At 35.5% G+C, this 13,165-nt stretch overlaps 1 protein-coding gene across 1 annotated transcript in view; it reads right to left on the bottom strand.

Annotated features, from left to right (window-relative positions):
* The window catches only part of MYO6 (myosin VI), a 143,436-nt gene that overhangs the window by 22,248 nt on the left and 108,023 nt on the right, over nt 1-13,165 (bottom strand). Inside the window, 5 exon segments of the mRNA XM_021693673.2 lie at nt 696-825; nt 2,945-3,022; nt 3,118-3,248; nt 9,072-9,165; nt 10,733-10,771. Coding sequence (XP_021549348.1) covers nt 696-825; nt 2,945-3,022; nt 3,118-3,248; nt 9,072-9,165; nt 10,733-10,771 — 472 coding nt within the window.

A 13,165-nucleotide genomic window follows, 5' to 3' on the forward strand; every position in this document is an offset into this window, starting at 1 on the left:
AGAAGAGGCTAGAAAGGGAAGCTGAAACCCCATTTCACGGGGTCTTGAAAGACATTCTAAGACTTTGCCCTATATTAAAGGAAAGCCTTAATAAAAGGCTTTTAGTCTAGAAAGAAACTCTGGGAAGAGAATTCCCAGGAAGCTGAGAAAACCCAGTTTGGGAGCTACTGAAGTTATTATGTGAGAGGGGAAGTCGGGTACCACTAAGACCCTGGCAATAAAGAGGAAAGAATGTACAGTATTTGGAGGAGGAATCAATAGGATTTGTTCACTGACACGATTTCAGGGACAAGAAAGGAGAGACAATTACGATCTTGAAATTTCTGGTGTGTGAACTGGTGATGCCATGCAGGTGGAAAGAGAAAAGTTCTGGCTTCAGTCTGAGAGACTGGGAGATGATGCGGAGGGAGGGAGAGGAATCAAGACCATGAGTTCTGTTTCTGTTTTGTTTAGGACATGATGAAATTAATTCTCCCATATCTGGATAGCAAGATAAGTAACAGACACAACAAATATTTTCTAAATATTTACCATGCACACTACATGGAGGTGTTACATGGAACCAGGAACACAGCCCGAAAAAGCGAAGTAGTCCCCGCGGCCCAGCACTCACCACTGTGACAACTGTGTAACATTCCACAAACCAATTCATTTCCAAAATAATTACAGATCTTGATGTGAAAGAAAACACCTACATTTGATGACTGAGAGTGAGCACCACTGAACTTTCTTCCAGCGACTGCAGATAAGCCAGTGATTGACTCTTTTAACCAATTCTGCTAAATGATCAGGGTCAGACTTCATAATCTGATCAAATTCTGCAAACTAGGAAATGAAATAATTTAGCATCAATATCAAAAGATAAATGTGTTTAAACACACAGAGATACAAAATAACTAGAAGTCAAGTCCAAAATCTAACTTCCTGGAAATTATCACAAACCAATTACAGACACAAGTCTCAGCAAATTCAAACATATCTGGCTATATTTTGCTGCCTTTCTCTTCCTTCAGCATCCTTTTTTGGAGGGGTAAGAGGGCATTACTCATTACTAGTTAGCAGATTCAATAACAAAGGTAGAAAAAATCTTAAATGCAATTACAGATGGTTGGCAAAAAAGTTTTACTGAGAAAAGAATGATAAAAGAGCTAATATGTTTCTGAATTGGTTCATCCACATACTTAGATAGCTGTATACAGTTTCCGACAAGTGAAGGCCAGCTATATAATAAAATCAGGTACCTCTAAAACTACTGACTCTCCCAACCTCTATCCCTATTTTGGTCAGGTATAAGAAATTGCTACTAAGAGACAGACAATACAAATAAAACAGCTATTAGGCTACTAAAAAATAAAATGCATTATTTCCACAACTTACCACCAAATTATATAATGATTTCTATCGTTTATCAAATATCTCACTATAATATATTGAGGATGTCCACACCTATCAATACAAAGCTTCTTATAATTAAAATTAAGTTAAAAGTAACATAACAAGATTAAAGATCTTTGAAAACCTGCCTTATGCTTTCAACATATTCTTCTGCTTAATTTTTCTCAGGGCAAATAAGACCAAGTGTTTTCTCAGGTTATTAATTCTAAAATTATTACTATAGCCCTGAAATAAGAGAAATGTTGAATTTATGATAAATATGTATGATTACAGCTAAGTCACCTATGAATATATACTTGTTTTCTTTTTTTTCTTTTATACAAGAAATGGTATGGGTCCTCTGCAGTAAAAATATTCAAAGGGAAGTATTACATAGATTTTTATCTCATGCCCAAAAATATGAAATCAGATTTATTATCATTAATCTAGCCTTCAACGCAGTAGAGATATTTATTAATGATACTGCTAAGTCAAACAAGTAGAGTTGGCTATTATATAATATTATATAATTACAGTTGTGTTTAAAATTATGAGGATGCTATTATTCAATCAATATTAACAAAGTTAGGAATGGTGAAAATATTACAAACAGATTGTGAATAGCATTTAGGTGTTTTTGTTTTGTACATATTTGTTATGAAATACTCTATAAGTCAGTCTTATAATTTAGTACAGAAATCTATAAATACAAAAACTATGGGTTAGCCTAATTATGTTACATACAAAAGTATTTATACATTCATTCATTCTGGGGTTTGACAGAAGTGGACACAAACTTCAGCCCAATTTCCTATACCTTATATATCTATCATATGCCAATAAAACTTGTTCTTACAACGAAGACTCAAAAGCACTGTGAAATTTTTAATTCTTGAACACTGAATTAATATGTTTTAGAAAAGCTTTCCGTAAGTATTTTCTGGTAGGGGCGTCTGGCTGGCTCAGTCGGTAGAGCACGTGACTCTTGATCTCAGGATTTTAAGTTCAAGCCCCACACTGGGCATGGGGCCTACTTAAAAAAATTAATTAATTAAATACAATAAATTAAAAAAAATAAATTAGTAAGTATTTTCTGGTTAATCCTTATTTAAGCAAAAAATCCAATTAAGCAATGCTCTGACACCAGTACTTCCAAATGTGAAATAAAAGTTGTAAAACTTATACAAAATATTAACATTGTAAAGATTTTTTTTTTAATTTATTTATTTATTTGAGAGAAAGAGAGACAGAAACAGCATGAAAGGGGAGAGGGTCAGAGGGAGAAGCAGGCTCCCCGCTGAGCCAGAAGCCCAATGTGGGACTCGATCCCAGGACTCCAGGATCACGACCTGAGCCGAAGGCAGTTGCTTAACCAACTGAGCCACCCAGGCGCCCAAAAAATATTACACACTGTAAACACACAAGTAGGGAAACTGTATGTGACACACACACGCATACTGTTAGTGATCATATAATTCACGAATCACACAAGTCACTAAACACTTAAAAATACGCATTGATTCCAACTAACCATATTCATCATGTTAAAGTTTAAAATAAAATTATTTACCTTGCCAGGTCTAAAAAATACTTTCGTTAACCCAAACTTGTAGTCAACTTCATTTAAGCCCAAAGCTTTAAAAAGAGCCTGAAAAATGAAAGTTCAAAAGTTAAATGCCAAATAGTAGTTAGTAAGAAAGATAGTTCATAGCTAAGAAATTTCAACTTAGGCAGTATTTGTACCTTACAAAACAGTCTTGGGTCTAATCTTGCAAGTTTATCTGGCATATACTTTTTATACATGTTGTAGAGTTCATGAAAGGAAGCTCGTGATGGGAAACCACCCTGCATTAAGTCCAAAACAGACACCATACCTAGATTCATAAACAAACACAAATTATTGCCAATCTCTGTACAGAAGTCCAAAAATAACTTGTGAATGATCTAACAATTTTACAAATTAATGTTTAGAAAGGGGCAATTTACAGGAATCACCAACAATGAAATATTACAGAGGGAATATCATATTCATATTCAGTATGTACCAACTTACCCACTACCTAAAACTATTGTAGCAAATTTCGTCAAAAATCAGTTGACTAACTATTTTCTAGGGACAAATTACTGGTCCCTAGAAAGCTCAAATCTGGTTTGTTTCTTTTTTCTGCTAGAAACCTCTGTCACAATCAATAGCATATGAGGTAGAGGCCTGCATTAAGCCACTTTCCCAGTCCTGAGGTTAATTCTAGAACAAGATTCCTGATAGAGTCTCCAAGAAGTAGTCAGACACATTCCCAAATTCTCACCTATGCTTACACAAAGCAAAAGAAAAAGACAGGAGAGCTCACTATTTCATTGTAAAGATCCACTTCCACTCACCTCTCAAAGAAACTAGCCTATTTGGGAGAAAGAGTCTATAGAATGAATATTTTCAGTATAACTCTAGTAGATGGTTAATTTGAGCCTTGAGTCAGTATGAACTTTTCATGTGAGGAAAAGTATGAAGTAGTCAGGGGAAGGCTCAACAACTACAGATAATGCCAGTACTTTTATTTATAAAAAAGACCTGGGTTTCACTCTCTGGGACTTTCAAATCAATAGGACAAATGGCCAGCCATTTAGAGAACAAACATAACACTGGATCCCTGTTTCATTCCTTATACCAAAATAAATTCCTGGTGGTCAAAAATTTAAATTAGCAAAATGAAACTATAAAATGTGTTTTTAAATGAGTGGATGTTTATTTTGCAATAATCTCATAGAAAAGATATATTTTCTAGGCAGTCAGATTGAATTTTAACCTATCAGAATTTTAACCTATTGAATTTTAACCTACCTGGCAAAGGTATAAAAGACCAATAGCACTCAGGGTTGATGACAGTGAAAGAAAACACACACATATACTACTGGTGGGGAAAGTAAACCACTGCAACAATTTTGGATGGCAATTTGGAAATATTTATCCCCTTGACTCAGTACTTTCTACTTCTTTGAATCTATCCTACAATTTGTCATACATGTGGACAAAGATATGCATAGAGAATGCACATGTGTCCACTGGGTCAGTGTAATGGAAAAAAAAAACAGAAATAACTTAAATATCAATTAAATTATGTTATAATCATATGGTAGAATATGATGTATTCATTAAAAAGAATAGGGGAGAGATTTAACCAGTATACGAAATATATCCAAAACAGAATTAAGTAGTCACCCCTGAGAAATGAGACTTTTTACTTATATTATTCTGTACTATTTGATTTTTGTTAGTCAACTATATAACTCTTGTAATTTTTAATACTAATTAATGAAGCACATAAAGGCAATCATTCCTTTGGAAAGAAATATCTAAAACTAAACCTAATTAGTTCTGGGCTCCGCTTGGAGAAATTAAAGGTTTGATTGGTATCGTTATAATTCTTGTCCATTTATATCAAATAAACAAGTACCCTTGGGAATGTACACATCTGCCACCTCTGAGTCTCTTGGCTTGCCCTATAGCTGAAGACAACATATGAACTGGCTCACGAAAGTTCATTAAGAATATCATGAAGCTTAACAAATTGCCAAGCCTAGGGCTGCTTTCTCAGCACTTGAAGCTAATTTACGCTAAAGACCTTTCAACACTTAAAAAATAAAAATAAAAATCACCAAACCAAGTACTCTTCCTTCTAGAAATTTCCATGCCCTGGCTCCTTCTCTGGGAGTTTGGTGAGGGGCTTGTTGGTGCAGTCTGGCTGGTTATACTCAAAACCCTCTTTGTTGCCACAGACAGGCAGCATAACCCCAAGGTTACAGAGGAAGAACATCTGCCTTCTCTTACCTTCCCCTACTTTGCCCTGGTGTTGGCTGATCAGAAGATAGTAATTTTAGTAAAAGATGTTCTAAATGAATTAACTGTCCTTAATTTGGAAAAAAAAATGAAAATGGAAAGGCAATGTAGAATTCAAATCTTAAATGCCTTTATTTTAGAAAGCTTCATAAATACTTTTATTTCTATCAGTTTTTGGTATTTTTTTATTTTTCTCATTACCTGGCCACATGACTAGAACCAATTCTATATCATTTTACTATTTTTTTTTTAAGATTTTATTTATTTATTCGACAGAGAGAGAGACAGCAAGAGAGGGAACACAAGCAGGGGGAGTGGGAGAGGGAGAAGCAGGCTTCCTGCTGATCAGGGAGCCTGATGCAGGCTCTATCCCAGGACCCTGGGATCATGACCTGAGCCGAAGGCAGATGCTTAACCAACTGAGCCACTCAGGCGGCGCCCCCATTTTACTATTATCATTACTTAAAAAAAATCAAACTACTATGAATTGGTGTCATCTATTAAACTGCCAACACATCTTAATATATTGAAATAAACTGCTTAACTGAAAGAGAAATCCTAGCTAAAGCATCTGTAACCCCACACTCTACCCCATTTAATAGTATATTAAATTGTAAATACGCTTGACTTGCCAGGACACTAGATGCTCACTTACAAAATAAATGGTTTAATATATTAGGCTAAACAAACCCTAAAGAGAAATTTAAATGAGAAAAAAATCAAACTCAAAGTTAAAACTACCTGAAGAAAATATTACAAAAATACATCCATACAGGGGCACCTGGGTGGCGTAGTTCGTTAAGCATCCAACTCCTGGTTTCAGCTCAGGTTGTGATCTCAGCGTTCTGACATCCAGCCCCATGTCAGGCTCTGCACTCAGCACAGAGTCTGCTTGAGATTCTCTTTCCCTCTCATCTCTGCCCCTCCTGCTCATGCTCTCTCTCTCTCTCAAATAAATTTATTTAAAAAAAAAATCCAGGGGCACCTGGGTGGCTCAGTCGTTAAGCATCTGCCTTCGGCTCGGGTCATGGTCCCAGGGTCCTGGGATGGAGCCCCGCATCGGGCTCCCTGCTCAGCGGGAAGTCTGCTTCTCCCTCTCCCCCTCCCCCTGCTTGTGTTCCCTCTCTTGCTGTGTCTCTCTCTGTCAAATAAATAAAATCTTAAAAAAAAAAAAATTTATTCACAAAAATAAGTCTTCATAGGTGCTAGACTGTGCATTTCACTCAACAAATATTTACTGAGTCTAGTATAAGCTCTGCACTGCTAGGAGGCATATATAAATGTGTAAGCCAAAACGGACACCGTTTCTGCCCTCAAGGGATTTACAGAGTAGAGAAAAAAATAATTATACAAATACACATAAAATTTATGACTACAATGAAAGTGTTCAGCACCATTCAGACCCTCTTCCTGTTAGGAATATCAAGAAAGGCTTTCACAAGCAAAGGACAATCAAGCGTAGATATGCAAGATAAAAACAAAGGAGAGGCAAGAGCTTCTCAAACAGAGGAAGCAGCATGTGCACAGGCCCTGTGGCAGGAGGGAATATGGAGGATTCAAGGAACCAAACAAAGGCCAGCATGGCTGAAGCACAGAGATCAGAGAGAGTGGAAAAAGATGCAGCTAGGAACAAATGGGCTAGACCTTATGGGGCCTCAGAAGCTACTAGGATTTTGCTCTTTCCCCTAATAATACTCAGAAGCCATTACAGCATTCTAAGCAGTAAAAAGACATGATCAGACTTGAGTTATAAAGCAGTAATTTTGGATATATATTAAGAACAGATGGAGAAGATGCAAGGAGAATACTTAGAAAGCTACAGCAAAAAGCCAGGTGAAAGATGGTGATAGCTTATATTAGGGAGTACTAAGACTACACTGTTTGCTAACAGAGAAGATCTTAAATACTCTCACCACAAAAAAGAACTGGTAATTATGTGATCTGATGAGACAGTTCACTAATGCCATGGGGGTAATCATTTTACAATACATAAATGTATCAAGTCAACATGAACTTATATAATGTTATAGGTCAATTACATTTATAAATCTGGGGGGGGACTCACTGTTTAGGTCACATCAGAGGGACCTGGGGAGACTTAGATAGAGAATATGTAACTATGCTGTCCAATACGGCACCCACTAGCCACGTGGTCTGTAGTTGCACAAACCACATATGACTATTTAAATTTTAAAAAACTAAAATTAAAATTTAAAAATCAGTCTCTAAGTCATGCCAGCCACATTTCAAGTGCTCAACAGCCACAAACACAACACAGATACAGAATATTTCCATCAACATGGAAAGTTATATCAGACAGCACTGATTAAGAGTGAGAAAGAAACTAGGCCTAACCCAAAGCCTGAAAAACTCTGACAAATAATACCCAGGTAGAAGAAGATGACCCTGCAGAGGAGTCAGAAATTACCAGAGAATTCAAGAGAAAAGCAGGGAGATGAGCTGATTCAGGAGCCAAGAAAGGATAGTGAGGGGGGACTGGTCGAGTCAAATGTTGCTGTGACATCCACTAAGATAAGGGCTGCAAAATGAACATCTGATTTAGAATCAGGGAAATCATGGGTGACCTTACCAAGAATTATTTTGTTGGACTGATCAAGGTGGAAGCTGAATTCTCTTGGGTTAAAGAGTGAGTGGAAGGCAGGAAACTGAGAAAGCAAGAATAGACTACTCTTGGCTGAAAGGGAAAAACTAGAGAACACAAAGTGAGATGAGGTATAAGGAAGAAGCTGGAAGGGAATGTGGGTCAGGGGAATTAAGATAAGGTCTCCACATGTTTAAATGGTAATGAGAGACCACCTCAAAGGGAATGGTTCAATACACATAATCGATATTGAAGATTCCTGAGAAGGTAGGAGGGATGATTCCAAAGAACTATAATCTCAACTAAGAAGAGAGGCACTTCGACCCTCTTCATAGGAGGGAAGATAATGCAGGTAGACAGCAGTGTTTGGGAGCACATGGGTGAAGCTTTCCATCTTCCAGTAAAGAAGTGAGGCTGTCTGTTGGCAGAGACTCAGGGATTTGAGCAGAGCTGGGTGGGTGTGCCTAAAGTTTATATAATTGTAATTTAAGAAAAAAAGTATAAAATTACAAAAGCAGGTGCAGGGCTTTCAAAGGAGCCAATCTAAATGAAGGACCCTGAAACTTAAGTGACCCTAGCTTCATAATAAATCTGACCTTGAGAGGAACAATATAAGTAGTGAGAAAGACAAGGAGTTTAAGGAAGTATCACAAGCCTGAGATGAATCAAAAGGCAAGGAGAGGACTGAAGCCTTGGGAGAAAGTAGGGGTAGCATGGTAAGGACGGCAGATGGACATGCATGCAGTACAGGAAAACAGTGTCTGGTGCCTAAGACTTCAGTGACTGAGCAAAGCTAGAATGTGGCAGGTGAGAGATGGAGGGCAGTAGTTTAACCAAATGCACAGAAGTTCTGCAGCAGCCAAGGGCATTGTGTTTTCATTTTTTTATAAGTGGTGGAGTGAGAGCAAGGACACCAAAACCTACCTCCTGCCCCAGCTACGTGGGGCATAAGAAATGAACTGCTGCCAGACTGAGAAGGCCGTCAGAAAGCAACCTACTTAAGGGAGATCTAGGTTTGCAGTTAAAGAGTTTTTATAAATTTTATTTCAATGCTGTAAAATAATTGTTTTATTTCACAATAAACTATACCCCAATATTGCTCAAATAATTTGTTAACCATGCTTTTCTTAAAAGAAATCAAAAGTAAAAATCATTGCACTTAAAAACAAGATAACTGAGTTTGAAAACACTGTACATATTAAAGTGTATTTGAGCAAAGACTCCCAACACACATGTATATAAATTATAAAAATATGAAAATACCTGAACACTGAAGTTGAGACAAAATTTGGGCACCTTCAAAGTGGTGGCTTGTCATCTTTAAATTAGGTTTGATACAACGAATAAAGCTTGCACCCTAGGAAAATAAAGGTACTTTTTAAAGATAATATACAGAGAATTCTTGCTTTTCTATTTCTAGGAATACCAGTAACTTCCAGACATGTTATCATTAATATTTGAACCTCTTTTAAAATAATCACTAAAGAATTTAAAACTCAATTAGATACTTTTAAAATTTCAAGCTTGGAATAAATTTCTGCATTATGTACTAATATTAGAAAAATACTGGGCGCCTGGGTGGCACAGTCGGTTGGGCATCCGACAACTCTTGGTTTCGGCTCAGTTCGTGATCTTGGGGTCGTGGGATTGAGCCCCGCGTCAGGCTCCACGCTTAGCATGGAGTCTGCTTGGGATTCTCTCTCCCTTCTCCTCTGCCCCTCCCACTCATGCTCTCTCTCTCTAAAATAAATATAACTTAAAAAAAAAAAAAGAAAAATACTACATTTTAGATTTGAGTGCCAAAAAACTGTGTTATTGTAAAAAGAAGTCTTTCATCATAAAATATTTTAACATATTTAAACAATACATTTTGCAGGCTGATATACAGGTGATTTTATTCTACATTTAATTGTATTTATGTGCTATACTTCTGTGATAAAACTGTCCTATACAAGAGAAATAAATAAAATTATGCCTCTTCAAATTTACGCCAAAGTGGGGGAAAAAAACTCCACCTTTTTCATCATTCTACTTCAAAAATATACAGTAAGTCCTGAAGCTGCATCACTGCACATTTTAAAGTTCTATTTGTTGAACAGTATTTTTAAAAGCTTTTAAAGGCATTCATTTGGAATCAGTTATCAGATGATGTTGAATGAGGCAGAAAGATTATGGATAGGTACACAATGAAACTGTTGGGTATTAAAGCAAATACACTCAACATCCAAATTACTGTTTCTTTTCAAAGTAGTCCCCTTAGAAAACTGAACAGTTATTTCAACAATGATGCTCATTGCAAACACTTTCAGAACACTTTTTAGAAATACCTTCTTCTTATAAATCACAAAAGTACTCTCCTCATTTTATAGTAGCACTATATTTGGGAGACAAAACTAAAACACCCTCCTCATCAGATTTGGTTTTGGAAGATGTTTGGTTCTTAAAAGATAAATAGTTGCAGACAATGAGGATATGTGCAAGAATCTCTTAATGGTCCCAAAAGCCAGTCTAACAATAAGTTAAGCAATAACAGCAGCAACAGAATAAATACTTGGCTTTCCAAAATGTAATTTTCTTAAATTAAAGACTGATTTTTTAGTATGAGGGAATTCAGTTTAAAATTAATTTCTAGTGGTGCCTGGGTGGCTCAGTTGGTTGAGCCTCTGCCTTTGGCTCAGGTCATGATCCTGGAGTCCTGGGATCAAGTCCCACGTCGGGCTCCCTGCTCAACTGGGGACTCTGCTTCTCTGCCCCTCCCCTGGCTCGTGCTCTCTCTCCTTCTCACTCACTCTCTCTCAAATAAAAATAAATAAAATCTTAAAAAAATTTAATTTCTAATTATTCCAGGTTTACTGTGCTTATTTAATTACTAATAATTTAAGAGGACCATTTAAAAACCCTGGATTTTTCCTAAGTGTACTCACAGTACTTCGAAGTTTATCCAGAAGCAGATTTAATTGTGTCTGTAGAAGAAAGCAAATCACTTTATTATTTCAAAAAGCAAAAGTACACAATGTTATTAAGTTAATATTAGCTCTCCAACATTAGCAAAAAATAACATGCAATAACATCAACATACAACACAGTACAATTTAACAACTGATACATACATTATTTGACAGTAACATGCAAAATATATGGCTAATATAATGCTAAGGACAATAACTTATATGACTTATACAGAACTTATATAATTAAAAGATTAAATATTAGCAATGCTAAAATATAATACATGCACACTTGCAGATGGGATGGATGAGCAAAAAGTGTACAGGCAACAAAGGAAGTAAATGAAAATACTGCGATGCATTCCGTAAGAGATTAACAGAGCAGTACTTGAATATGTAGCAAGCTGGGTGCAGTTTCTGTCACATTCCACTGAAGAATGAAGACATACTTAAAATACACATTAATGGTATGTACTGGAAATGTTTTATATAACACTTATCATAAATTAAATTGTCCTGCCTAGCTGCAGAAACCCTCTGTTATTTTAAAATATATCACATTCCAATTATTTTTAAAAGCTTGAATAATTTTCTCAAAAACAACTTGACAATAAACACTACAGGTTACTATATTTTCCTGTTTATAACAATATTAAGTGATAATAATTTACTCTGGTTTAATAATACATTAAAATCATGTTTTGCTTTATTTCTCTGCAAAGTAAATTATGTAAAATTCTTATATCAATTTTATACTAAGATGCTTATTATACTACTCACGAAAAGATAAATTAAGATGTTGATTCTTTAATTAACATACTGGATCAAGCATAGCTATATTTAATAATAATACCAGGTAGATTGTACTGAATGCTTTCGATGAGTCAGGCACTGACTGCTTTGAAGCTTTTCACAAGCATTATCATGTTTAATCTGCACAATTCTAATTAAGGATGTATTATTAGCCTCATTTTTCAGGTAAAAGCATTAAGGTCCAGGGAGATAAATTACTTGACTAAGATCACGGAACTAGTAATGGTAAAGCCAAAATTCCAACACAGGCCTAATAAAGTTCATTCTCTTACCCATGATACTACAGTATACTTCAGGTATCAGAGGGAATGGAGTGAATTTCCCACTGGATTAAAAAAATACAGTCACACCCCACTTATCTGGTTGACTGAGTTCTGACAACTTTTATCAATCTGGATCACCAAATAACTGAAAAGCAAGTACGAGAGCCACTAATTTAAAAAGAAAACTGTCACAACATCCATGCCTCTTAATCCATAAACTAAGCAAAGCGTTCTCCAAAAAAATGGAGATAAGAGTAGACGCAGCAAAAATCAACTTGAGAGAAGAGGGAAGAATGTCAATTACCAAGGAAGCAGTCAATGACCATAAGGTATAAAGATAAAGTTTTATGAAACTCACGCTTTATTTGTATTTTATTTTTATTTTAAAGCACACATTTACGTACATAATAGAGTAAGATTTCCATCAAAAAGGATTATTTTTCTAAAACACTAACAGTAAAAGGGTTATGTTTCAAAAACCTGAAAATGTTACTTTTCAGTAGAGAACTTCTGGTTCTCAGAAATGATGGATAACTGAAGTCTTACTGTAAGTGTTAGCCTCTTTTGTTTTATTGCTTTACATAACTTGAATTTAACAAGCTATTCTACTATATTTTAAATTAAGAATTATTAATACTAAGACAAATACCATATGGTTTCATTCATATGTGGAATGTAAGAAACAGGGCAGAGGACTGTAGGGGAAGGGAGGGAAAACTGAATGGAAGGATCAGAGAGGGAGAAAAACCATGAGAGACTTTTAACTATAAGAAACAAACTGAGGGTTGCTAGAGGGGAGGTGGGTAGGGGGATGGGGTAATTGGGTGATGGGCATTAAGGAGGACACATGATGTAATGAAAACTGGGTGTTATACACAACTGATGGATTACTGAACACTACATCTGAAACTAATGATGTACTATATGTTGGCTAATTGAATTTAAATTAAAAAATAGAATTATTAATACTTCATTTCAAAGTACCTCATAAACACATTTTTGAAATTTTATTATTAATAATATCACTCAATTATAGGTTTTAGCAGTTTAATATGCAAAATATATCGTATTGCTCATAAGCAATATTTAGGCATTTCAAGTCTCAACATAATACTTTAATTCAAAGAATTTTAAGAATGTTTTTGTTTTTATTTATATTGTCTAAAATTTCAAGTATGTTCTTACCAGCAATACTACTATAATACTACAGTACGAAAACAATAATAGCCATTTCATTTAGGCTAATATACTATTTTAAACTAATCTGCTATCGTATGTCTACTCAGGAATTTCAGAGTATCAAAATAAGATGAAAAAATATTGCTCAAGAGAA

The sequence above is a fragment of the Neomonachus schauinslandi genome, chromosome 8, assembly GCF_002201575.2.
Source record: "Neomonachus schauinslandi chromosome 8, ASM220157v2, whole genome shotgun sequence".
NCBI classification, from domain to species: domain Eukaryota; kingdom Metazoa; phylum Chordata; class Mammalia; order Carnivora; family Phocidae; genus Neomonachus; species Neomonachus schauinslandi.